Source organism: Pterocles gutturalis, unplaced genomic scaffold (assembly GCF_000699245.1).
Source record: "Pterocles gutturalis isolate BGI_N339 unplaced genomic scaffold, ASM69924v1 scaffold17211, whole genome shotgun sequence".
In the NCBI taxonomy this organism is placed as follows: domain Eukaryota; kingdom Metazoa; phylum Chordata; class Aves; order Pterocliformes; family Pteroclidae; genus Pterocles; species Pterocles gutturalis.
Genome location: NW_010100718.1, coordinates 26549 through 54308, shown reverse-complemented (window position 1 = coordinate 54308; position 27760 = coordinate 26549). Strand labels below are relative to the sequence as shown.

The 27760-nt window shown below is 48.3% G+C and overlaps 1 protein-coding gene across 1 annotated transcript in view; it reads left to right on the top strand.

Annotated features, from left to right (window-relative positions):
* Window positions 1-21040, top strand: part of GABRA3 (gamma-aminobutyric acid (GABA) A receptor, alpha 3) — a 60003-nt gene extending 38963 nt beyond the window's left edge. The window contains exons 5-9 of the mRNA XM_010080929.1: window positions 4166-4248; window positions 7935-8078; window positions 9709-9861; window positions 12437-12648; window positions 20485-21040. Coding sequence (XP_010079231.1) covers window positions 4166-4248; window positions 7935-8078; window positions 9709-9861; window positions 12437-12648; window positions 20485-20814 — 922 coding nt within the window. The 3' untranslated portion in view covers window positions 20815-21040. The remainder of the gene's footprint in view (window positions 1-4165; window positions 4249-7934; window positions 8079-9708; window positions 9862-12436; window positions 12649-20484) is intronic.
* Window positions 21041-27760: the final 6720 nt, after the last annotated feature.

Below are 27760 nucleotides of genomic sequence, written 5' to 3'. Positions count from 1 at the left end.
GGTGAAAGATGGCCGAGGGATGCAGGGGGCAGAGAGGTGCTCAGGAGCAAGCAGCAGTGCATGCACTCTGGTCGTGGGGAGAGCATCTCGGGGAGCCAGCACACCCCAGCATGTGCAGGGGCAAAGCTAAGAGGTTTCAGGCAAGGGAGAACACCTGGGACGGAGGATGCCTCTATTGTTTCCACCTTTGGCAGGTAAGCTGACTCCCTTCGCATGCCATCTATGAACATGCTGACTTCTGCTGAACCAGACTCATCCCACTGGAGTGATATGAGATTTTCTTTTTTATTTAATCTCAGAAGACTTAAAAGCATCTTAAGTTGTAGGTGGAGAAGTGGTAGATTAGGTTGCTTTTTCAGTGTTTTTTTGATGAATTTATTGTGTTGTTGTTTACTGGCTCAGCTAATAAAACACACTTTAGATTTAAAATGGGACTGCTGCATTCCCACACACCTACAGAGTCATCTAGCATCCGTATAAAGTTTTCTCCTTCCCTTGACAACACTTGGTCTTGTTGGCTATGGCCTGGAGAGGGTAGAAGGGTATGGCCAAGGCCACTTTGTGCCCAGCTGGTCTCTGCTGCCATCCTGGGCCACCCTGAGGCTCTTATGGCTGCTCTAAATGACACTCAACCACTGGGCCCACAATCTGTGGTTCTTTGAGTTGTTCAGCCTTATTCATAGCGGCTGTTGATCACAGCCAAGACTTGCAAACACTACAGTGGATGAAAAATGCCTTTCTGTTTTTTAGGGGGGAGTTCAGGGTATGTCAGAAGGAAAGCACTGATCAGAGGAGAGGTCCTTTGGAAAAGCTGCCTTTCGGAACACCCAGCTAAGAGTCTTTTGAAATAATAAAGTAATTAGTGAAGCGAACAAGGGAATAGGAAGGTAGAAGGGAAAAGTCTTATGTGGTTTGCTGAGGGAGAAAGGGGAATGTACCAACATTTCCTTTACACAAGTGACAGTGACATATTAGAAGCAAAAACTCCATTGCAGTTGGAAAGGACACAGAAAGAATTGAGTGGTCAGATCTGTGAGGACATGCTTGGCAAGCTTGCCAACCATGAAGCTCCCCAAGTGAATTTCGAGCTGACAGAAGAAAGTATTACAAAAGAAACAGAATAGAGGGAGCAAGGCTGTCAAGTCCACACCTTGCTGCCAGGATTTCATACCTATTTCTTGAATCCTAATCTTCGTCCAGCTTATTAAAGAGAGGCATCGGAGCTAATGAGCAATTCGTTTGTGGTGGCCTTTTAGTGTCCAGAAGAAAATAATTCTAACGATGTGGTTGTGGGCTTGTCAAAATCACTGTCAGTCTTTCCACTGACCAGTGAGTCTCAGCTGAAGTCCTAAAGGTCAGGTCTTCTCCTCTCTCGTGTAAAACACATACGTTCAGTCCAGAGGTGAAGAAAAGATCAGGAAGTCAGAAAGAGTGATTTGTTTCCAAGGAAGTTACATTGGCCACACAGTTGTTCTTGGATTAGCTGAGGAAGCCAAGCTGGGGCCAGACGTAATGCAAGCAGAACAGTCATCATCACCTCTTTGTCAGTAGAATGATTACTAGAGGACATTGTGGTCACTATCCATGTAACATGGCTTCAGAAAGGGTTGGCAGACTTAGAGTAGAAAAGGTCCCTGGTCTCTGGTGCACTGAGTTGCCGGGATGCAGCCTCTGGATCATGGAAGCTGTAAGCTACCAGCTGCTGGGAGATGACAGCAAGGTGTGGTTTCCTCTAAATTCACCCAGATTTCATACTTCTCTGTAAGTATTTACTGGTCTCCTCTACCAAAGGTAGAGTCAGCCTGCATAGACCCAACAAAAGTGCTGTGATTATCCTGGCCAGAGGATGGAGCGTTGCATCAGCCACAGTGGGGCTGTGAGCAGCTGGGACCCAACAGTGACTGGCAACTCAACAGCCAGCCCCTCAGGGCTTCGGTGCGAGTAGTCCCCATGGGGCGTATGGGGACCATGTCCTGCTGATGATGAATATCTAAGAGCTGCTTATCAGGACTGAACTTGTCCTGATTGTGGGAGTTGCTTTTATGGGTTTTTTTCCCCGCTGTGGGGTAGCTCCTGGGGCACAGTGGGGCAGATGTGCCCGGTGGAGACAGGACAGTGAGTGGTACCTGGCACTGAAAAACAGCAGAAATGAGTATGTGCTGTTGTTACATTAAGGATCAGGGACATACTACTGAAACACTGTGAAGGTCTGCAGAATATTCACCGCTTTCCTTTGCCAGCTCCTACAAGAGTAAGGTGCAGCCTCCCCAGCAGTGTGGTCTGCTCTGCAGCACTGTGACCCCAGTGACCACTGCGAAGGGGCCACGTACCACACCTCCCAGGCATTCCCAAAGGCTGGGTTTACCGGGATTTAAACCCCTGCCATCGGTGCTGCTGGGGCTCTGAGTCACACAGGAGGGTTTTGGCCACCCAACCCTGCCCCACCGAAGTTAGGGCAGCTTCCAGCTCTGCTCCTTCACCTCTTGATTTAATACCTCTGCCTGTCTCTTGAGGGGATGCCAGCTCTCCTAGACTCTCTAAAAGAAGCAGATGAGGCTGGACGTGGGTCTGAAATCGCGAGGTTCTTTTCCTCACCTGGCAGAGCAAGATTCACAGCCGGTGGAGTTTCCGGTGCAGCCTGGGCTGCTCTCGCAGCCGACACAGAGCAGCTGTGCAGGAATTTGCTGCTGCTCCGTCCCTGGTTTCGCTGGTGTCCACCTGTCACAGCACCATCTGCTGCCTGCAGCCACCGTTGCTGCAGCCTCGGAGATCCCCTGCCACCTCCAAGCCACGGTGTTTCTTCTTTGTTTCCCCACAGGGGTTTTGACAGGGATTTGTGAAGTGCTTGATTTTGTTCATCAAAATTTTTTATGCCAAGTTTAAAAAGCAGTCCTCCGTTGTTTTTTTTTTTCAGAATCTTTTAAGGTTTGTCCACCTGAAAGAAAGAACCTTTATTTTTCTTTTCTTTCTGTTCCTTTTTTTCTTCTTTGCTTTAAGCAAACAAAATCTGAACCCTTTTTTTTTTTTTCAGTTTGTTTTGCATTTGACTAAGCCTCAGTATTTTCTATGAAGAATAACTTACCTGAATGTTTTTCCAGCTGAAGGAAAATATCTCAATAAAAGCTTTCCACTCTGCTTCTTGACCTGAGTTTTCCACAAGCCACCTTCAGCCTTAGGTTCATGCACCTGACCTTTGCATATGCCTGTTGCTCCTGTCACAGTCTGTTATTTTGCCAAGCGATCAGAAGTGGGTTCTTTTTTCTACAAATGGTTCCTTCCCAGAAGATTGTATTAGACGTGTCCTGGGAACCTGTCTGTCCTGGCTCCCTGCCCCACCCCAGGCTGCAGGCTTTGCGGTACTTCAGGAAGGAACACAAGCTTAGGGCTACCTTTTTAGAGCCTTTTATCATGGATCCTGTTATGCCTGGCCCCATGTTCTGCAGCACACTGCTTTTATGGTTGTGCTTCCCCCACAAAACCACTTCCTGATGAGGTATCCTACTGGGATTTGGTGGATGCATAAAGTGCACAAGTCGTCCTACACCCCGCCAAACAGCCCCAGGACATGCAGTTCTGCATCTGCCCATAGCATCCTCTGCAGTGCCACCAGCAAGGGAAGAGCTGGGGGAGGCAGGGTGAGGTGCTCCACGTGCACAGGGCTGTGTTGGACCCTGGTGCAACACCTGCGACTTCATGGCTCTGATTATTTTGTTCAGCAAGCCCTGCAGTGCTGTGGCTTTCTGACTGAACAATCTGCCAGCCCTCAGCTCCTTCCAGACCATGGGGAAGAACAGGCCATGTTCCCTGGAAGCCCCTTCCCTCTGCTCTCCAGCATGGGCCATGAGATGTTCCCTGGCCCCCAGGTATTGAAGAGCTCTTTGTGCACAGTGCATAGGCAAACAGAAGTCCTGGGCTTTGGCAGATTTTCTGATTGCACGGAGTGAGTAAAGATGAACTCAGTCAATAGAGTTGAGTTTATACAACAGGAACGGTGGCCAGATCCGTGTGCCTACTCTTCCCTCCACAGCTGACGGTCTCTCTGCCCAGAGATCCAGAGGTTAGTGACTGCATTGAGGCCTTGGTCACCTTTGATGGACACAGGGCAGAGATGCGGCAGTCTCCGCAGCCGTGTGGTTCTGATCGTGCCCTGTGTTTTGTCTTGTAGGCTAACCATTCATGCCGAGTGCCCCATGCACCTGGAGGACTTCCCAATGGATGTGCATGCTTGCCCGCTGAAATTTGGGAGCTGTAAGTACCCTTATCAGCCTCTGCAAGGAGCTGGGTATGGAGCTAAAGAACAGTCCTTAGGGTGGCTAGTGTTTTCCAGCATTTGGTACAGTGTTATTAATTATTACTAATGATAATGTGACCAAAAATTTGTTTCTGGTATCTCATGCATGCAATTCCTACCATTGTCAGAAATGGGCAGCAAGCAAATCAGTGGTCAATTCAGGCTCACAGGATGGGCTAGACATCTATGGTTTTGCTGAAGTTTATTTGGAAAGAGGGAAGCGGGCAGTGTTGCCTCAGCCGTGCTGCCTCGTCAGTGCTGCCTCAGCAGGGTCAGCATTGGTGGAAAACTCACAGATGCTTTTCCTTCATCACAAGGTGATCCTGGGGGGCAGATTTGGGAAGACAGCAGTGGTGTCCGCTGGTAGGTGTCCTGTCCTGCTTCCCTACTTCACTCCTGCCAGTCTGAGGAGAGCCTGAAAACTCTGGTTGCTCTGGCTCCATAGTCCAGTGGAGCTTGCAAACCCCTTGCTCCTCTTCAGTCTGTCAGGCAGGCTGCTCTGAAGTAAAAGGCTTGGAAACTCTGGGAATCTCAGTCCCAACAACCAAGGGTCCTGGTTTAGGAAAGATTTGCAGTCTGCAGGTGAGTTGAAAGCTTCTTCCAGCCTCCCAGGCTTGCAGCTGCTCATCTGCCTGGGTTTCCCATACCCTGCCTAGGAACAAGTTCCCTTTTCTCTCCCCTATGCAAGTTGAATTTATTTTGGTTTTGTTCCTAAAGTGAGTGGGAACCAAATTCCAAGCCACTGGTTCACTATAATGTGGAAATCAATTTCCTAGTCCCACTCTGCTTGGAGTCTCCTCCAGGTCCAACAAACTAAGCACCACTCTCTGTGTTTGTGTTAGATGGAAGCGTTACCCACCTCCCGACTAAAGAATGAGCCCCCACCAGTAATCTCCCTTTTGGACTCTAAGAAAACAGAGAAATCACAACCTTTCTAAACTGATACTTCCTTTCTACAGCCATTTGGGAGTTAACTAAGGAGAAAGTTGAAAAGTTTGAGTAACTCCAGAAAAAATCACGTTTATCATGTGCATCTGCTCCACTGCCTCATGACAAAGTGCATCCATGAAACTGGATTATTCAAAACTACTAAAGTAAAGTTATTTCTTAGGCAGCACCTAATTAAATATAGAACTCATTGCCACAAGACATCACTAAGGCCAGTAAAATAGCAAGCCTTAGAGAAGGATGAATTATTAATGTTAATTGACCTTGTGAGGAGGGATATGAAATCTCATACCTCAGGCCTAAACTCTGGGATTATTGCAAGACTTGCAGGAAGGCAGATTACTCCACATCTAATTGCTTATAATGTTTCTCGGTGAGGAAAAGAGATTAATGCACATATTTCTACTGGAACACCCTTTGGGGTTCTTCTGGGTATTTTTACTGATTTGGCCTCTGAATGATGAGAGTTTTGACACAAGCAGCTCTCTGAGCTGCCCCTGATTAACGTTAGTGCGGCTCTTTCTAAAGCACCCATCCGCACAGCCTCTGAGCTCACCTCTCCTGTGATGGAGTAGGATTAAACTTGTGTTTGCACCAAAAAGCCGTCGACAGCTGGAAGCTGCTCATTTGCAAGAAGCTTAGAGTGGGTCAGATTTGTAAGTGGAAGGACAATGCCAGGGCCAGACACATGCTATTCAAAGGATAGCCGAATTTGCCTCAGTGACCACCTTCCAGTGGTCCCCACAATGTGAATGGCTCATCAGTGGCCTCCTGTCCCTGTGCCACCACGGCATCCACCCAAAGAGAGAAGGCAAAGAACTTGCAGGAGAAGTAAGGGCATCAGGAATTTCAGACAGCTTCAGCTGCCCACCTGAATCATTCCTTAGACCAAATGCAGTGAAGGTGATGGCTTTACCTATCACCATGCTCCCTAGAAATGTATGTACGCAGCAGAGAGCAACTGTTTCTAAGCCAGTCATAGGACATTTGTACAGTAGCTGTTTGAGTCTAGGCTAGCAGAAGGTGTTGCTGCAGTTACCAGCTCCACTAAATGTCAAAGAGCTGTCTGTGTTTGGATTGGACTGGACTGCATTGCAAGCGAGGCATTGAGCAGAATCAAAACAGCTTCATGACATGACATATGTTCCAAGCAGCCATGCCATGCCTACAGAACACCAGATACACTTCTGTCCCAGACAACCAGATGTGTAGGCAACTGCGTTTTCAGGGATGATGGCAATGAAACTGTGGGTAAGTTTCCTTTGTAGACTGAGAGTGGCAATGGGTGAACCATGACTGCTAGAGCAGAAGGCGCTGCCCATCAAGACAAAAGAGCATTGGCAGAGCTGTACAAAAGGATGGAAGTCTCCAGAAGCATGCTGAGAGCTGGAAGGAGGGGTTGGAAAAGCAGTGTTGCACATTGGATGAGCAGAGCCAGCCTGCATCAGAAGTGCTTAGGCAGCACGCTGGCATGCTGAGAAACACTGGCTGATCACCCAAACCACTCCCCCCAATTTGCACAGTGCCTGCTTAGCATTTAGCAGGTTTGCCAAAACCTACAGTGCAAGGATAACAGTTTTAAAAAGTTCAGAGAGATCTGGTTGTCTCAGTACACAATCTTCCACAAAGCAGAAGCTGAGACATTTCTGTAGGAGACCTGACCCATTGCTTGACCTGACCCCAGACAGAGAATTCCTGAATGTCTTAATAGGAGAAGCTGGTGGTAAAAATGAAGAAAAAACTTCATGTTTTAGATAACTTTGTTTATGCCTAAAAAACTGGTGCAGAGTGGGTATGGACAGGAAGCTTGAGCATTATGGGGAGAAGCTGCTCCTGGTAGAGTCTGGAGAGACTCAGTTTCTGGATACCATAGGAATGGCAAAATCAGAGCATGCGAGCACTGCTGGGAAAGGGAGCAGCTACGAGGACAAGCAGGGATTTGGTCACAAAGCCTTGTGAAGCTGATGGTGACTGTGGTGTTCACATATGGGGAGTTGGGCAGGGATCCTGGAGGGATGCCCTGGCCCTGAGCCTGGCACCATGCGCACAGCACTCCAGTGGCACTTGCCTGCTGTTTCTGTTGCGATGTGCGAGCAGGCGTTTGTGCACTGCCCTCCCTTGCTACCTGGTGGATTGGCCTGGAGGCTGGCACACACAGGGTCATGCAGGGAAAAGAGCATCATGGTGGAAGGCAGACCACCTCCAAAGCTGAGGGGCTTGGACAGGGTTGCTTCTGAGTGAGGGTAAAGATTTTTAACGTTTTCTCCTTAACCTAAAATTCAACTCCATTTGCATTTAGCCTTTCTCGCCAGCTGCTGCCAGCATGGCTCTCCAGGTCCCTGGCACGGCAGGGCTGTGGCCCTCCTGCTGCCCCAGCAGCCTACTGGTCTAGATGCCTTCCGATCTTGTCTCTGCTTGGAGACAGCCCTTGCAGGGTCAGCACGTCAAGGGGACAGTGTGTCTCTCAATGACAGTGCTCTGCCCCCTCTTCCAGCTCCCTTCCAAAAACTCCAGCTCCCTTCTGTTCATTTGGTTTAACAGTTGCTGCACTGCCTTGGTCTCTGGCCATGCTTGGCTCTGCTTAGCCACGTGGCTCTGAGGAATGCACAGCAGGGATTCATTTGGCTACAGGATAATTTCGGTATATTTTAGGTTGGGCAGAAGCACAAATCTCATTCTTCTTTCTCCTCCACAGATGCCTACACAAAGACAGAGGTAATCTACACCTGGACACTGGGGAAGGATAAGTCAGTGGAAGTAGCCAAGGGTGGATCTCGCCTGAACCAATATGACCTGCTGGGCCATGTTGTTGGGACAGAGATGGTTCGATCCAGCACAGGTACTTGTGGGAGCATGATGTGATGCATGGGCTGCACATGCTGTCAGATGAGATGGACCCATGGGCTTTGAATGCCACAATTTGGCGTAATTATAGAGGCAGTACCTGTGGGCTGTGAGCACCACCGTACTTCCAAAGCCACATGCTGTTGGATAATATGGCTGGGGACATCTGGAGCACTCACCGAGCAAAGGGTTTAGCTTTTAGTGGTTTCCACTGAAAGAGCCTTATCGCCCATTCCCTCTAGAAAACTGATTGCAAGCATCTAGAAGTGATCTGTTGTGTAGAAAATTTGCCCCACCTTGCCCAGCTTGTTCTCGGTATTGTGGGTTCATTTGTCTTGGATCCCTTTCCAGTGCCTCAGGAGAGCATTGTGGGCAGGGGAGGGAAACACAACATAATGTTCAGTGTGATTTTTCACTGCATCTGCTTACACAAATATTATTATCGCTAATAGAAGATTATCCCAAACAAATGTTTCTTCTGATTAATGACCAATATTAATCATCTTTCTCTCCCATCTGCTGCTCCTCCCTTCCCCTCTGAATCCAGGTACTGATAGCTTCTGTTATCTCATGTGTGTCTCTCATCTTTCTTTTTTTTTTCTTTTTCTTTTTTTTCCTTCTGTATGCACTAGTAGTTCTCTCATTTGGGGATATTTCCTCTCTGGTGCACTTGATTTTAATAGTATCTGTCTGTAACAACTCATATCACCTCCCTTGGGGAAATGTGGGGAGTCCAGGGAACTAAATGTCATAATATCTGGCCCATCTCTCTACTTAAGTTGTAGTAAAATGTACAGATGAATAACATGAAGCGGCAAGAAAGCTGCTAAAGGCTCCTTTGTGTAATGACTTAGCAGAGCCGTGCTCACAACAAAAAGGCACAATAATCCAACAAAATATCCCGAGCTCTGAGTGGAGGAATAGGGCATTGAGGGAAAATAGGGACAGCTGGTTTTTTGGTTTACAGCCCAGACCTTTAATGACAGAACTTGACCTGATTTTTTAAATGGTTGTGGTGAGGAAAGGTGGAATATTTTCAGGATTGTCAGAGAAAATAAAATCTTTTGTCCTGAAATGCTACTGAAGCACTGTTAGGGTCTCTCTAGGGATCTTACCCACCACGTGCCTCCCTGGGCTGGAGCAGGAACGAGATAGGACATGGGTCAGGAGAGACCCTCAGAGGCATCTTGTTCCTGGGGTGAAACAGGGAAAGCCTATTGCCCGGTGGTTTATTGGCACTGATTTGCCTTTGTCCCGCAGCCATTTTGTAGTGAATTAAAGAAGTCTCCAGAGAAGTGTTTTGAGAGGACAAATGCTACGTGGAAGTCACCCAAGCCACACTGGAGCACTCACCTGGTGTGGCACAGCAGCTGTGTGTGCGTGTGCGGGACATGCAAAGTCTGTGCTGACAGCGTGCTGCAGCATGCATCCCTCCTGCACACGGCTGTTAGGGTGGCCTGCAGGACATGCCAGCCAGTGACAATACAACACACATGCTGCAATATCTAAGAACTTGAAAGTTTGTTAGGACAGATCTTCAGTGCTGTAGAGGTGGATTGGTGGTGAGCTGGCCCCATCGTGGAAAGCAGCAGTGGCTCAGCATCTCTAACCGGCTGTCTCTGCAGGGGAGTATGTCGTCATGACCACACACTTCCACCTCAAGAGGAAAATTGGGTACTTTGTGATCCAGACCTACCTGCCTTGCATTATGACGGTCATCCTGTCCCAGGTCTCCTTCTGGCTTAACAGGGAGTCCGTTCCTGCCCGAACGGTTTTTGGTGAGTCTGGGAGCATGGGGGCATCCTCTCAGGTGGGGGCAGAAAGGCATCACAAATGGTGGGAAATAGACTGAGCACCAGAGCCGGTCTTCTCCAGGCCTTGACCAGCATCAGGGAAGCAGCTGGCCATTTCCCAGAATAGCTCTCGGTGTCTTCTCAGTACCCCTGCTTCCACTGAATCACCGCAAAAATACTTCTGTCCATGTTTCTGCTACAAGCCAAGCCATAAATATTAACAGTAATCAAGGTACTGATCATCTAATTTTATGCATTTGGCTGTGTCTGCTTATCTATGTTGGCTTTTGAGTTGAGGAGAGGATAGGTACATGGGGAGGCATTTAAACCTCTAGCTTTGAAATTGCTAATGTGCCCCTGGTCAGAGCTCCACATAGCACATTCCTGGGCTGAGGCAGTATAATTGCGTGGTAAATATATTATTATTTTCTTCAGCTGGTTTCAGATCCTCTCTCTGAGGAAAAGTGTCAGGCCAGCATTGCCCATATATTAATAGCTTTTACAAACATTTAATAACAGAATTGCTTTGTGCTTTCCTGCCAAGACCTTTAGTTCAGGATCTACACACACACGCTGACAGACCAGGTGTGATGCTGCAGGATTGTATTTTGTGGAAATAACAGTGCCCAGCAGATACTCCTTAACTGACAGTATATTGGACAAAAGTCACCAAGCAGAGAGAGGATATATGGTACCACCTGCTCATGTTTTTGAATAAGACAGAAAGTGGTGTGGTTTCAAAGATGATGAAGCATTTTCTGTGTAGCAAGAGTCATGATAGAAATAATCCCACAAATCCAGACCTTCTCTGAAGACTGGACCTTGTTCCTGCAGACCGGAATGGGACACAGGGAGGGTCACAGGTGGTTCTGCACCCTCCTGAATGTGTTTTGTGTTCTCTGGGGCTTTTGAAATTTAGGTCATGAACAAGCTTTAAAATTTACAGTTGACCCCACCTTTTCCCCATTAGCCCCAGGTTGCCTACCCTTCCCCAGTGATGCAAATCCTACAGTGATCCCCAGGGTGGAATGCAGCTGCTGGGATCTGGGCGGTTGGTAAGACCAAACTGGTTTGCAACTGCAAGAGCTGTTGGTGAACAGTGATAACATAACAGTGAAGAAAAGGGGATACGGCCCCTTAGCGCTCGCTTTTTGGTGTTTTCATCCAGCAGAGTGGAAAAGGGGGAGCTCAGGCAGAAATCACATGGAAAACAGGACCAACTCAGACATACATAGAGTCATCGATGAACTTTCCTCACTCTTCTGTCTATGAATCATTTGCAACTAAACTCCACAGAGTGCATACCCAGAGCCCATGTCTGTCCAGGCCCCAGGTGGCCTTTTGTATCTGCACCGGTTCTTGCGTGTCTCTGCACTCCTGACACCAGGGACGAGCCCTTCTCCGAGGGCATTTAATTCCCTCCTATGTTACCCTGAGATTTGCAATTAGGCAAGTGTTCTCAAGTAGCAGCTCAGATTGAGCAGGAAAGAGCTGACTGAAAAATTAAGACCTACCTTTGTGAAAAATGTCCTTTTTCCCAAATTGTCTTGCTTTCCAATTAAGAGAATAATGAGAACTCCAATTGTTTATTCCTTTTTTTTGCCCATCAGAAAGTATTGTCAACAATATTATTGAAACTCTTCAATTACCAGGAGTATGGCTTAAGGGAGGTGAAAATTAGTCAATATATTTATAATGTTTTTAATGCATTTTTAATTGAAAAGCACATTATTGGGCGAAAATGGATAGAAATGGTTGCTTGCTTTAATGAAAAAAGCTTTAAAAGGCACTTTGCAAGAGATCATTTTTTTAAGATAAATCATAGTGACACTCATTCTAGTAGCCTGGGCCACTGACAGGTGCCTGGCCATGCCAGGAGGACCCAGGATCCCAGGTGTCCAGCCATGCAGGTCACAAGATACTACTTCCAAAATGTTGAGAGAACCACATGGGATGAGTAGCCAGTTTCTGGTACTCAATGAAGTTCCCAACCATCTAGCTGTCCTTTTTACTGATACTTTATTATTTTTATTTTATTGCAAAAGCAATCAGAGGCTTCTCCATGACATATTCTACATGAGGGAGCTGCGTCTAGCATCACACAACCTACCCTAGTTGCAGATGAGGAATTGAATGCAGGTGCCTACCTATGAGCTAGGACTCTTTTATGGTGAGCAGAGATCTAGTCGATGGAGAAGATTAATTTGGGGAAGATTAAGCTGATCCTAATACAGATATTTGACATTGATTATATGAATTGGAAATACTCAAAACTGAACCAGAGAAGGCCTGAGCAACCTGAAGTTGGCCCTGATTGGAGCAAGGGTTGGACAAGCTGACTTCCCTTCCAACCTGGATTGTTTTGTTATTCTATGAATTGCACCATGGACTTGTGCTGGGTAAGGCTTCCTTAATTACAGTGGGAATGTGGGCCACATGGCTTAAAGGCTGGCTCCTAAATTTACATGATGGAAAGGTCAACTGTGCAGTTTGAGGAGAAACTGGGTGGGTACAAACATATAGTCTCATACCATCCTTGTCTCCTGCTGTGTTTCCACAGGTGTCACCACCGTCCTCACCATGACCACACTAAGCATCAGCGCAAGAAACTCGTTACCTAAAGTGGCGTACGCGACGGCCATGGACTGGTTCATAGCCGTCTGTTACGCCTTTGTGTTTTCTGCGCTGATTGAATTTGCCACTGTCAACTATTTCACGAAGCGCAGCTGGGCTTGGGATGGCAAGAAGGTGCTGGAGGCCCAAGAGATGAAGGTCAGCCCTGTGGCCAAGGCCGAGAAGGAGGGGGCAATGAAGAAACGCTGCACAAGAGAGCTGTGCCCGGGGCCAGGAGTGGGTAACATGCAGCCCCACAGCACTCCGGGAGGCTGGATGCTACTTACTGGGGTCCCCAGCTCAGGTCTCGACTGGAGCGGTTCTTGAGGGTTGAGGGAGGAAGGGCTTGGGGGGCTGGTTGCTATGCTTAGCTGGAGAAAAACACCCAGGCATGACTGCTCCTTTTTCCGTCTGTCCTTTTGCATGACCGTTTGCCAGTGGAAATGTGAATACGTGCATGTTTTGATCTTGCTCTGCCAGTGGTCTCCTCTCTCCTTTCTTCTCCCTCCAACCCATAAGTGCCCTGCACCATGTTGCTAGCATGCCACACAAACCCAAATATGCCACAGGATGCCAGCCTCACCGATGGAGACAACCCAATCCACTGTTTCCCCTGGGGCTGTAGGTCTCCCCTGGTACAGGCAAGCATGGTGCAGCGATGGGGAGGTCTAAAGCTCGTGCTTTTGCCCACAGCTGCTGGCAGCTGCTGCTCTGTAAGGTCGGGCCAAGGGGGTGGGAGGGAAGCAAGCAATCAGAAACAGCAACTGGCAGTAAATTAGTGCCTGGCATCACCTGCATTTTCCCTTCTCACTCATGATCAGCATCTCTGGCAGCTTCCTTCCTGACAGACACTGCTACCTCTGCTTGTGCGCCTTCCCTCCTAACTGATTTAATCTCGGCTGCGCAGAGAAATCGCTTACTGTAGCATGCTGCTCCTTGTTTATATTTATTGAATCAATTTGAAAATCAGCTTTGTCCTTGTTCTTGGTTCTGGAACCTTTCTATTTTTCTCCTTTGCATTTTAATGTCTTGTTTAAAATTGTTGTGGGGCTGTATGCAAATACCTGGCAGAATTGCAGTAACTTTTGGGAAGACAACAGCCAGTCATCTCTCTGGTATGGAGGTCAAAGCAGGAGAACCACAGGCATCACCGGGTGTTGAATACCTCTCTCTTGTGTTTCTTGGACTCTCTCTGTTTGCTTTTGCAGCTGTGGTCTGAGCAACAGACCCATGGCAGAAGGGCTCCAGAGGAGGCCAGTTGATGGTCTTCCACTTCCATCATGAACAATAACGGTAATCTAGCCTGTAGAGATGAGAAGAAGCCTTTCCTGGGTCATTGACATGAGTGAAGGATCAGAACAGGCCCTCAAGGCAACCATCTCTCTTTCAGGGATGGGCAAATCAGCACAAAGTCAGGATTCACACAGCTTTGGGCAATTATGTGAACTGGGCACAGCCAAAAAAGCAGCAAAAGCTCAAAAGCTTCAGTTTGTCATAGAAGAAGCATGCTCCTTAATTTATTCATTGACCCAGCACTGCAAGACTGACAGTGCTGAAGCAGTAGGGTAAGAGCATGCAGAATGTTTGCACACATGGTAATCAAACAAGAAAACAAAGCTGGACCAGGAATTTTTCAGTTTGCTGCGGTTGGTATTAGGCTGGAGAATCAGGAAGGACTCGAATTTGTGGATGTTTTTTCAAGCCAACCCTGATCTGTATCTTAGAAGGCTAACCCATTCCCAGTATCTGCAGCTCAGATTGCTCCCTGAAGAGCAGTGCGCTTTCAGGGAGCTTGGGAATACGATGTGTCACCGTATTTGCTTGTCATCTTTATTCCATTTAATATTTCCAAGCAGTGAATTTGCTATGCAATGAAGGTGCCTCATTGGCTCAGTTTCTGTCTTTAATTAGCTCTTCTTGAAACAATTGACAAGCCAGATGGTTGAAACCACAAAAGAAAAGGAGATAGAAGAATAACTATTGGCATTTTAAAGTGTTTGTACCAGGAGTAAAACTACCAATGACAAGCCCAGGCTGAGCCCTGGTCTCTGGAGAGCCTTCCCCCCAGCCAAAAATAATGTTCTTTATTGATGTGATGGCAAGGATCCTCACTCCAGGTTGGATTGTTTCCTTGCATGAACAGAAAAAAAAAAAAAAATCAATAAGCATCAGCCGTTCCCTTACGTCAAGTGTGGGCAGCAGCAATACTTCCTGTCCCATTTGAAAGAAATCGCTACCTTGCAGAAGCTGCTGGTTGCTGACAGGCACTCCCAGTGTGTTCACTCTCTCAGGGCTGGTTCCATTCTTTCTCCCCTTCAGCCAACCCATCGGTTTAGATGGGAACAGAGCATTTTTTTCAGGCGGAATCTAACATGATGAGCTGATCTTGGTGAATCGCTGATCTCTGCACCATAAATGATCATGATGATATTCTGGCTATAGCCACAGCTGAGTTCTGGTTCTAGCTGGGAGCTACTCTGCACATTCCGTGCAGTTCTCCTCTAATGAAAGGCAGGCAGATATCACCACAGATGTCACCAAAGCCTCCCTTTAGCACACACTCTGATAAGATTTGACTAATGCTTCTTGGACCCAAAGATTTTCCAAGCCTTTCCTGCCTGACACCAATAACGGCTAATTGTGGATTAAGGACTTCCTCTCTTTTTGTATGGCAGAGTGGCTGCAACCAGCCTAGAGGTGCAGGTCAAACTGGAGAGAGGTATCTGGATCCAATGTGAAAAACTTGTTAGTAAAGATTATTTTTTAAAATACTTAATCAGGAGGAAGGTGGGACATGGCAGTATTGGGGAAGAGTGAGAGGCCAAAGAGATTGCAAGATGAACGATTTCAGTAGCCAGCAAAGCTCCCTGTCTCCGGCAACCTAAAGATATCTTGTTAAAAGGATCCACCTCAGGACAGGAGGGCTGTGTCTGAACTGAGTGAGATCCATTGCATCCCATCTATCCCAGCCATGGGGATGGCCATCTCTGGAGCCAACAAGGTCACTTCCTGAGCAGCTGTTACAGTGTCTGGAGAGACAACCATTAATGGTGACTTCACCACTGGGAACCTCATGAGGTCTGCAAGGATGACGTTTACCAGGGAGTTCCCTGCAAAAAAAGTGTTGTCTGTTCCTCAGGATGGAAGATGCTTTGGATCTTTGGAAGATGCTTACTTAAACCCACTTCTGCCTGCAATGCCATGTCTATGCATAAAATCTGGTTTAGCTCTGTAACTGTGCTTGTGTGACACTGCCCTGAAGTCCTGGGTTGCAAGAAACTACAAAAACAATGCATGTAGCTGCAGTCAGACACATGAGGACAAGGAAAAGCACACTTTGGATGGAGGAATAGTCCTGGATCTTTATCCATCTCATACTTAATACAATTATCCTGTAGTGCATGGGGAGAAGGTTAGGTCCAGGCTTTTTATTTCCTTTTCACGTCTTTTCACTAAGAGAAAGTCACCAAAAAGCATCCTCTAAATCTTCTGTTGGTATGATCATCATGGTTTTCTTTCTTGTATTTTGGAAGCAACAGGCATGCTTGCCATTTGCATTAAGTGCCTTTTCTATTTGATTAAAGCCTAGCTTTTTGTCCAACCCACTCTTCAGCAATTCTGAAGTTTACCCCTTGATCCAGGTCACTTGGGAATAATTTTCTTGGCATCTTTGTTTCAACCCCCTCCTTGCCAACAGAGAGGAACTAGAACCAACCTTGACAGGCCACCATTTTAAACCAGTTTGAAGTCTTACAGACTCACAGGATGGTTCAGACCCATCTCGTCCCTGGAGAAATTCAAGGTCAGGTTGGATGGGGCTCTGGGCAACCTGATCTAGTGGAAGATGTCCCTGCTTACTGCAGGGGGATTGGACTAGATGACCTCCATGGTCCCTTCCAACTCAAACCATTCTATGATTCTATGATTCTTTTTTCTGCCTGACTATGGTAAATATGTTTTTGCTGGGACTTTCCTTTGCTGACCATGCTCTGCATCCCATGTGTCTTTTGTCCTACTGCTCTTGCAATCACCTGCAGCTCTCCGTAGCACTGCAAGTGATTTACGTTCTCAGCATCTTCACTAGAATCCATGTATTATTCTTCAACAACATTTCAACCTTTTTCTCTCAACACTATCTGCCTGTGCTTATTGACTCCATCCAACCTCTGAGTCTTTGTCTGGTGACCAGGGAGCATAAGATCATTGGGCTCACCCCCACATAATCTGAATGAAGAGGTGGGAGGGATGAGTGATGCCAAAGGGTACACCAGCAGCTGACAGTAACATAGCATTGATGCATCCTGCTTGTTAATGGAAGATTGCGTTGTTCGGAGCTTTTGGCTCTGCTCAGGGTACAAGCGTCTCAGTGTAAAACACTTTGCTGCTATTCTCTGATAGGATCAATTCTCTGGCACACTGCAGAGGAGAACTTTGGCTGGCACGAAGAAGGAGTGGCATGTTTGCTGGAACAGCAACTGCATTTACTTGGCTTTGAATTATAGGGTACAAATATGTCAGAGACTAGAGCTGCTTGGAGGTCATTAAAGTGACTTTTCTTTAGAATGGCAAGTGGCAGACACCTTGCATTTCTCAGGTACTGCAGATATTAGTGATGGTGACCTTCAGAGTGGCCTGTCAGAGAAATAGTGCTTCCAACCCAAATTTCTAGCCAAGGACCAGGTGCAGAGAACTAAATCTCCAGCAGATCATAGGCAGAACCAGTAGTTCCCATCATTTAGAGGTTCAGCCATTAGCTCCTCAACAAAGAGGCTTGAAGACAAGAATATTTAACAAAATTGCTGTTATTTTGCAGTATGTGTGTTGTGGAAGAACTTGTCAGAATGCAATATCCAGGGAACATATTTATCTCTAGGCTAGCTTTCACAGCTTTTCCCTCAGGAGAGCAGTGCAGGGACAGCTTTGTGCAGTGGTTCAGTCTCCCTGTGCCCAAACTGGACCATAAATGCAGGAATTGCTTTGCAACACAGATGTTTTAAATAGGACAAGTTTGCAAAGCAAATGTGGGGTTTCCTCCTATTTTTCCTCTTTTTTTCTGTTTCAGTAGGACGTGGAACTCCTCACAGATAAAGGTGAGGCTGGGGGCTACTTTGCAGCTGACAGCAACAAGGACAATTTGATTGTCAAAATCTTGCCTGCAACACTTCTTTATAAAGCAGAGCCTGGTAAACCTCAGGCTGAACCATTTCTTCTGACATCTCTGGAGCAGAGCACATGGTGTAGGCAGTGTGTGCTCTGGGTGCTTCCCAAAGGCTACCCAGGCTCCCAGCTCCGACCAGGGCAGAAGCCTCCATAGGCAGCTAGAAGAAGGTCCTGGCTGTAGGCTCCCAAGCCTCTGCACTACCTGAACAGCCTGATCTGAGGTCCAGAGAAGGCCAAGTTGATGCATGGCGGCTCTGGATCACACCAATAGGAGCAGTAGCGTGCTGTCACCACCCACAGCGTTCACATTTGCCTGACTTTCCTCCATTTCAGTCTGCTGGTTCCAAGTGCCTTTGGCCAGGCAAGACAGATCCACTTTCCAAGCTCTGAGGCAGAAAAGCCAGCCAGGTTGAAAGTATCACGTCACTTGTAGTCATCTTATTCCTGTAACGAATAATGTGGCTGATTAATACTAAAATAATTACAGTGCACTTCAAATTACATTCTGCGAACAACAATCTGTTTTTCATTTCATTACTGATTATTAATTATTTTATTATCTCATGTAGCTGTGTTAATAAGTAATTATACTTAAGCATATTTAAATATTTTAGAAGGTGAAACATCATTAGTCCTTTATTTGCTTCTTGTTGGCTCTTTAGCAGGAAAAGTTCACCTCCAATGCAGGGGGTACAAGTTAACATGGCTCTAATAATTGCAGAAATCAGTCTTTCAGTTAATCGTTAAAGATCATAACATGCTCTCCCATAAAACACTATGAATATGGTCTGATCAGTGGTTTGGTCTGATCTGGAGTCTGAAGCCATTTAGACCTCCTTCTAACAGCAAGTTAATTTCAGTAATTGCTGGCATTATCACAGGGCTGCAAGTCTGGCTATGATGTTATTGGAGAGGGGTTTAAAGATTGCACAGAAGTCTGCTTTTAGTGTCCCTCTGAAAATCACTGTGGAAAATTCATTTCCTAAGGTAACCAGAAATATCCATGGTGATTGTGAACACATTTAAAATGGAACTACAGCATAAAAGCTAAAGCTCTCGGAGTATCTCTGCAGAGCAGACTGGGCGAATCTGGCCTTTCCAGCTCCCAGTGCTACCCAGTGATGCTGCCTGCTACCCATTCCCAAGCTGGGGTGGGGAGATGAACAGGTCCTCCTGGCAGCACGCTCTCTCTCCCCTTGTCCTGACAGTCACTTTGTACATGGTTCCCTCACATGTATACGCAAGACCATGCTAAGCACCCCAGGAAGTGCCTGAATGAGCCTTACCTTGTGTGTCAGTTGCTTTTGCCTAGAAAGTGAGATCCAAAGTCACGTCTTGTTCTGAGTTCAGCTATTAGATGCCCACCATGAGTCATTGCTGCGTCTAGTGCTGTCTCCTGGTGTAATTACAGTGCACACCACATGGAGGACATGGGTGCTGGGACGTGTAGGGTGCCTGATGTCTGCATATGAATAAATTTCATTCAGTGAGCCTCTCCTGGTAGATGATATGGTCTATGCTGCAGCTGGTCTCGGTCCCTGACAGGAACAGGAAGATCCCCAGAGTGGGGGCAAGACCTGTCATGACTTCCTAGCTCTGTCTTCCTGTCCACTGATCTTCACTAACATCTGAACTGTCTGTCTTCAGCATCTTCCATCATCCTTCAGTACAACATGTCTGACACATAAGTGCCTCTTTTTCCATTTGCTGTGCAAGCTCTCCTGCTTTCAGCCTGGACAGCGTGGCTGTCCCTGGAGCCTGTGGGAGGGGTGTACTTATCTCCCTTGATTTGCAGCAACCCATAAATATGAAGGCAAGATGAAAGGCTTCCCTCTGCCCTGTAGTGCCATGTTGAGCAATCCTGAAATCCAGGGCCAGTGTAAATGCCTTCCATCTGTTCTGTATCTTACCTGGGTAGGTCATGAGGCGCTCTAAAGGGTCCCAGAGGCATTTTGGTCATCATGATGTTAAATTGTGAGGTATTCCTGTGAGGTATTCAGACCACTGAGGCAGTGTATGATATGGCCTTGTAATATGGTGCAAAAGTATTGCGATACTGTCACCCACATTTTTAAAGCCACCGTCTTTCTGCTACGAAAAAAAAACCAAACAGAACTATAATCCTCTGTGATGTCTCCTCCTCTCACGTGATCCAGGAAGCAGGTCAGCAAAGCAGAAAATCGAGTTTTTTTCCCCAGGATGAGCACACGGGTGTCATTCTTTTCTAAAGACTACATTCCTGCATCGTCTCTCCATGGATGAACCTTACATGCAACAGACAACACTGCCCCGTTGAGAGAAAACAAGGAGTCTTTATAGTTTGAGCCTGCATTCACTTATACTGACCTGGCAATACGCAACATAGACCTGGCAGCACTCGGCCAGTCAAGGAGTCACCTCTCTGGGGCAGCTACTGGTAAAGTGCAGCTGCACCCATCTTTTTACACCACTATGATGATCTAAGGGGCTGAAAGGAGGCTACAAACCTAGATATGTGTCTTCAGTTATTTGGCTTGCAGCAGGACCTAGCTGCCAGGCCAGGACCTCTTTATGCGACATGCTGCATGCCAGGCTTACACGAAGTAGCTGATCCACCCTAGTCCAGCACGTCCTTATGCTTCAGCAGCCCTCAAGTGGCAGATGTCATGGGTTCTGACCATCTTCTCACCACACCTTCCTTCCCTTCCACAACGCCTTCTTCTTGGTCTCTTGCTCCTCGCACCCTTTTCCATCTTCTTATCCAGGCAAGCAGGTAAACTCAGAGGACAAAATGTTCTCCATGTAATTCTACAGTCACTTCATCTCTGTTATGTTTTTTTCTTCCACCTTCCCTAGAAAAAAGAGCCAGTGGCACTAGCGAAGAAAACCAACAACACCTACAACATTGTTGGCACCACATATGCCCTCAACATTGCCAAGGAGCCTGGCCTGCCCACCATCTCCAAGAGTGCTGCTGCCACTGCTACTGCCACCAACGTACCCCCCAAGATGCCCCGCATAGAGGAGAAGCTCCCAGAGAGTAAGAAGACATACAACAGCGTCAGCAAGGTAGACAAGATGTCCCGCATCGTCTTTCCAGTCCTCTTTGCCATTTTCAACTTAGTCTACTGGGCCACATATGTAAACCGGGAGTCAGCTATCAAGGGAATGATCCCCAAACAATAAAACCGGTCACACAAACCTTCCATCAGTGAGCAACATCCAGGCAGGAATTTTCCAGGGCTTTCTTCCTGTTTTGTTTAATTATTATTGTTCATTTGATATTATTATTACTATTAAGTTGTTCTTTTATAATGTAAACAAAACTGTGATTTTAATTTAATCCCGTATACTTTAGTTTCATTTTACTTTGTCTCTGATGATGAAAGAAAAAAAAAAAAAAGAATCATAACAAGTTGTGCCTCTAACATTGTGAGTCTGATGTCCCCCATCTGTCCAGCTCACCCTGTGCTTCCATCTCTCCTCCACCTCCTGCTGTTTCTGTGGTCTGCATGCCACTGCCATTCCACGCTCCGCTCTGCTGGGGGCTGCTGCTGCGGTCCACTCCCTCCTCCTCTTCTGTGATGGACTGCCCTAGCATGGTGGATGCTTCTGGTGGCCTGGGCTCAACAATGTGGAAGCCTTCAGAGTCAGTCAGTCAGCCAGGCTGCTCTTCAGTGCCAGGCACTTTGTGCTAGGTTGTACCCCCCAGGCTGTGGATGCAGTTGAGCTGGTCCATCGAGGGAGCAGTGCTTGTAGCCCAGTGCCTGCTGGGGGAGAACCCACAACTGCTGTGGTCAGTGGAGCCATTGCAGGGTGGAACAGGGTGGCAGCATCTTGTAGCACCTACAGGGCTTCTTCCTCTCTGTCTTTACCAAACCCAGCTGCTGGTTTCCTCTATGTCTCTCTCCAAAGACGAACAAGTGAGAAGGGTCTTTTCTGTCTGCCATTCTCCACTCCTGGGACAATTCATGTTAGAGGGTGGGGTGGTTCCTACCAGAGAAATAATTTTTCTCAGGGTCAGTCAGGAAGCCGAGACAGGAGCTTTATAATGCCTTGGAGGAGATGGTAGCTGTAAGGCTGCATGCATTCAGCATCTGGAACCCACAGAGTTTGTGTTCTGGTGGGTGGATTATCACTTTGTCTTGGCTCCATCCACTTTTGCTTCTTGGTGTCTCCTCTCTGTCCCAGCCCATTCTTCGAGCTGCCCTTTCATCTTCCTTTGGCTCCTCAGCCGCCCTCAGTAGTATCTCACTGCTCACAGGTGGATTTAGGCAGAGAAGCCCCTACCTCGCAGGTAAAGCCATTCTGACAGGGAGGAGCACAGCCCAGGGAGGTCCAGCTCATGGCACATCCCTGCTCCAGTGCACCAGGGCAGTAGTGATGTTGATTCAGGCCAGTTCAGGTGCAGGCTGTTTGCTGTGGAACACACCAGGGACCACTCTGCTGCCTGTGGGGGTGAGGCAGGGGACACTTCGTCTGCAAGTACCTCCCTGCCCTGGTGAACAGATGCAGCTGAGCATCCCCAGTGCCATGGGAGGACAGCAGAAGGGGCTCTTTGAAACAGCAGGGCGATACTGCTGTCCTGGAGAGCCATGTGAGCCAGGTGCCATCCCACAAAGCCATTGAGATAAGACCCAACTCTAACACCTGCACACTCATCCAAGGAAGGCCCTTCAGTGCCTAGGAGAGGCTTTTTCTCCCTCCTGGCCACCACAGTCAAGAAGCAAACCAGTGGTTGTCCCCTTCCCAGCAACAGCACAAGATGGTGGCACCCAGGCCATGTGTCCATCCTTCCTGGTGCCCAGACCCATGGACACACTGTCCTGCTCCAACAAAGGACATCCTGTACCTGGTGAGTTCACATCCCCAGCCTGTGGGCAGCACCCATCCTGCAGGATGCACCCCCTCTTTCCTGGGCCTCTCTCTGACCCTCTGACTGTCCCCTCTGAGTTGCCCCCAGCATGTTTCAGGTTCATGCAGCCACCAAGGTGATGTCTTTGAGCCACTGTTCCAAGCTCAGTTTCCACCTGCCCATGCAGAGCAGGGCTGAGCAAAAGGCACAGGATTTGCCCCACCTGGAATATCCATGGGGACAGCAGGACAGAGCAGGGAAGGCCAGGGCGCTTTGTCCTGTGTGTGGGTGGCACTGGTGCATGTCCTGCCCGTCCCTTACCGATCTTGCTGTCTCAGTAGCAGTGCAGTCACTCCCCCTGCCTACAGCTGCAGTGAGGAGAGGAGCTCGGAGACATTTAGCTCAGACCCCGGTGCGTTCAGTCCAGGAGCGTGTCCACACCAGCAGGCAGCATCAGTCAAGAGGCGGCAAGCCCTCCCCAAGCAGACGGTAAGGAAACCAGCTCTCTCCCTCCTGCCCCCCAGCATCTGCACCCCAAACCGCTCATGACATTTTTACAGTGCCTTTCATCCCTGAGGGCTCCCTGCTGGGTGGCAAGGAGGGGAAAGCCTGGGAGCCCTCCCCTTTGCACCCAGCATCAGGTTGGAAGAACAGAGGGAGGGTGCACCATCCTCAGCCCTTCTGCCAGTCCAGGGGGACATTCCAGTTGCTTTTGCACCTGGGGTACCTGATTCTCCTCCACTGGAGTTCTGCTGCTGCTGCAGCCACCAGGCTCTGACAGCACGGCCACCCCAGCACTGTCCCACCACGGTCCTGTGCCCCTCTCCCCAAGGGCCCCTGTGCTCCCAGCACACCAGCACCGTCCCCTCCAGCAGTGAGTGCCATTGCTGCTGTCCTTCTGCTCCCCGGGCATTCCAGCAGGAAGTGCTGTGCTAACCAGCCGTGAGGCTGTTTGTTTTGGAAACTACTTGGATGTCATTTTCTTAAATAAGCTAGATGAAGTGTATCTCATAGAACATTCATGTCACTATAATACTCAGGCCTAAGTGAATGGAATAGAAACCCTACAAAAAACAAACACAATAAAATGGTAACAAAGAGTATATTGTGTTTACTAATGGAATTACATCAAAGACAAGTCTAAATATGGGATCCAGTGACTTAGCTGGCTTGAGCTGGCCCTGGTGCAGAAATGGTCTCCTCTGCTAGCTTGGGCATTCCCCAAAACCTCCTCTACCCCAAGGGCCACGTCTTACTGTGCATCGCTTCTCTACATGTTCCTGTGTCTGTTGGTGCCTGCTTCACAGAGCTCTCCATAAATTGTCAGGTCTTACCGTTGTCGGCTTCTCAGCAGCCTGAGCACCTGCAGGGTGATGCTCAAAGTGCCAGGGCTGGACCTCTGTGCAGTGCTGGGCACAGCATCAGGGCAGCATCTGAGCCTCCTCCCTTCCTGTGGGTGATCCGATGTGTCTCGCTGAACGGTCAGGGTGAATCTCCTGCCTGTCTCTTCCCCCAGTCCTTCCCTCCCTGCAACGCCAAGATTCTTGTTCCTCCCCAGGACACAGCCCACTGATCTGGCTTGCCAGTGACACTCATCTGCTGGCTCAACTTTCCTCTTCCTGACTCCAAAAACTTTGCTCTCTGCCTGATAAAAGGCTGCCTTCCTGGGTCTGTGTTAGCACGCCTTGAAAGCCAAGTCTATTCCCACCAAAGCCTGGCACTGGCTCAGAGTCTTTTTGCCAGCTGGAAGCAGAAATACCGGCATCCTTTGGTTAAAGACAACAAACCAAACAGGATCTGTAGTTTGGCTTCCAAGCAGGGAAGCATTTTGGGAAGATAGTTATAAATAAGTGGTTTAACATCTCCTGCCAGCCGACATCACAGAGAAGATGATAATGTTCTTTTTTTTTTTTAAATCTGTCAGCAGCTCAAACTGGGACATTTCCTTCCCAGCTAACATGAGGCTGCTGATGGGGGCTTCTTCTAAGGGCACGCTGGGCCAGGGCTAACCTAGCACCAGTTACTGGGGTTTACTGTGTGATAGTATCTAAGGGCTCAATTTTTATAATTGGTCCTGTATAGGAGCAGATCTGCACATGCCCATTGATGGTCTAATCCACAGTTGTGCACAGAGTAGGCACTTCATTTCCCTGTGAACCTCAATATTCCAATATTTCATTTCTTTTGGCAAGGCCCAAAACCTCCCTGACTTGATGAGAGTCTCCTAGGCAGCAATCAGAAGTCTTTGAGGGTGATAAAAATTATCTGTTCAGTCTGCACTCCTGTTTTGTAGCTTGCACCACCTGGGACACACACAGTGCAGTCCAAGCCTGCAGTTGCATTCCTCCTGAAAATGTCAGAGGGACATTTTGGTGCTGGCAGATTGCCCCTTCCCTCCTCTGAAACTGCACATGGGCAAAAGCAGTGCGGCTTTCAGGAGCTCCGTGGCCTGGGGGAGCCGGGGACAGCTCAGCTGGGGGGTCCTCCAAGTGGACGGGGAGGCAGCACGTGGTGGCTGCAAGCACTGTATTAGTGCTGTGACGTGTCTGTGGGGTGACATGAGAGGGATGGGGGAGAAGTGGTCCCTCAGTGCCACCCATTTTTCTAAAGGGCTGATGGAGTTACTCCCATACAACGTCTCAAAAGCTTCTTGGACGTCACTGAGCAGGACTGTGACACCTGAGACTGAGCTTCCTGGTTCTCCATGCACCAAGCTCAGCATAAGCGAAGCTGGCTTCTCCACTCCCTAGGTTTTACAGACAAGTGCTGTGGCCAACACAGCTCACCCCTGTCCTGATCCCTGCCCATGTGGTGGCACTGGCAGGGTACTCGTTAATTTGCTGTAGGACATCCCCTGTGCAAGCAGACCCCAGACTCAAGCCAAGCATGCAAACAAGGTCACGACCAGCCTGTTTCTGCAAGCCTATCCTGTGGACACAAGGTGCGTTCATTTCTCATCTGCTGCCCTTCTGTCCATATCTTGGATTCCTTTCAGCCATCCCTTGGGAAAGATTATAGGGCTACATCACATACCAGGAAGGGTTTTTTCTTGCTCCAGATCACCTCGCATGGGAAGACCCTCTGCTCTGCTAACAACCTGTCTGAGACCTTCAGAAACCTGTTGCCTCTCCCAGAGGGTGCTGTAGAAACAGCCTCTTTGCAGTGCTGGGGGAACAGAGCAGTTAAACACACACTGCTATTAAAGGAGGGATCGTGGTCAAAGGCGAGTGGCTACTGAGGACAGGTGGCGGCTCTCCCAGCTTGCCAGGGCATGCCGTGAGCGATGGGCTCACCTGGGGAACAATTTGGCAGGGACATGCTAGTGCCTGCCTTCCACATGCTTGGTCCTGGGGGTGGTGGAGAGCTAGTGTGGGGCTGTGGGACTGGACCATCACAGCATGCTGTGTCAGGCCAGCCCTTGCTCCAGGCCCTTTTCCCCAGATTGTATGCCTCTCCGGGGCCACACTTCAACCTACCCAATCAAATATCTGTGTGGATTTTGTAGACTGGAGGGAAACAATATTTCCCTGACTCCTTGGTGGATGTTGGGGGTGGGGAGGGCTCAGCTAGGGCAAGGGGCACATTCATTAAAACATAAATGCTCTATTAATGTCAAAGTAGGAGGAAAAACCTCAAACAATTCACCAATCCTCTCTCCGTATCAAGCTAAACTAGTCCTGAAGGCATTTTTGGCAAGAGGCCACAGCACAGATGAGATTGATGGCTTCCAGGTATAAATATTTACGGTTTGACCTTGTTATTGTTCAGTCAGCCAAAGGTTTTACATATATATAAGTGTGTGTGCATGTCTATATTTATGCTCATAAACTCTTTGTATCTGAAAGTCAAACCTCTTTCTCTTTGAAAGAGAAAATGGCTACTTTCAATTATTTTACTGCCATCTTATTCTCTTTGCTAAATCTTCTACAATGACATGCATCCCTCTCTGCTGGTCTTCAGGTCACTTTGGGAGGCACAGGGAACCAAGGGAGCAAGCGAGAATAGCCTCTCTCCACACTGGGGTCTCGCTGTGGGCTTGCTGCCTGGACCCAGGTCACTGCTGGCAGCGCTGCCCAGCACCTTTCAGGTGAACTTAGTCCCAGATGTCACAAATTCTCCAACACAGCCCTTGTCCTGACATGGATACTAGGATGTTTCCAGGAAGGCAGCATGGCTTTTCAACAGCTGAATGCCATAAGCAATTAGTCCTCAGCCCATAGCACAACCAGGGAATGTGTAGCTGAGCGTTGCAAAGGGGTGTGAGGTCCCACCCTGAGCCTGCTTCAGGAGGGAGCACAGAACCTGGCTGGATCCATTCCAGCTGTCCCTGGCCAGAGGAACACCACAGGCAGGGGATGCCCTTCAGCTTGGGCTCTTCTGCAAAGCAAAGGGAAGTGCTGGCACTCGGCCACAGCTTGCTGCCCATCCAGGTAGGATGTGCTGATATGTGACTCTGTGCTAATTGTGGGAGGGGTCAGCAAAAGCATAGGCCTTTGCTGCCTCTGTGTCCTAGACCCCCATCTGATCTCGCCTCAGCACCAGCAGGACCAAATGCAGATGCTGGGCAGCCTGTGAGTGGTGAGGCCACAGTAAGTGAGCAGTGTGCAGATCCTAGCAATGGTACCCAGTGTTGGCTCCCTAATATTGCCCCTTCATCTCCCCCTGTCTTAGGAGAAAGGTTTAGGTAGTGATCCTGCAACTGCACTTGTAGCTCCTGTATGCCCTTCTCTGCCACAGGAGAAAGGCTCTCACAGTCAGCAGCTATCGTCACCTGCGCCTTGTGGTGCCCTAGCCATGAGAATGAAGGGTGTCACCACGCATAAGCAAACAAAACCAGTTCTCTTTCTGGATCTCTGCCTGCCTCCCACCACTGGAGTCTGTGCTGCTTTTGACAGCAGAGAGCCTTAGGCTTGGATTAGTCCTAATGTTTGACCTGTCATCCTTCACCACAAGAAGGGTTATGATGTTTTTTTCTTATGAAGCTCTAGGACAAAATTTGATGTCCTAGCTACTCTTTCCTGTTCCCCACTGTCCCGGTCCCCGCCAGTGCAGATCTCTTCTGTACACAACTTTAACGATCCCATCTGCCTAGAGAGGGAAGCCTGGTCCCAGGTTTGCTGCATGAGCCAGGATGCTCCCCCAGGCTTCGACGGCTCTTGGCTCTTCACTGCTTCTTGAAGGTCCTGTCAACTTGGTAAGTTCATTGGCTCATTACACGGCTAACAGCACTCTGGTTTCCCCTGAAAAGTCTGTTGATTCCTTCTGTCTTTTTGCAGG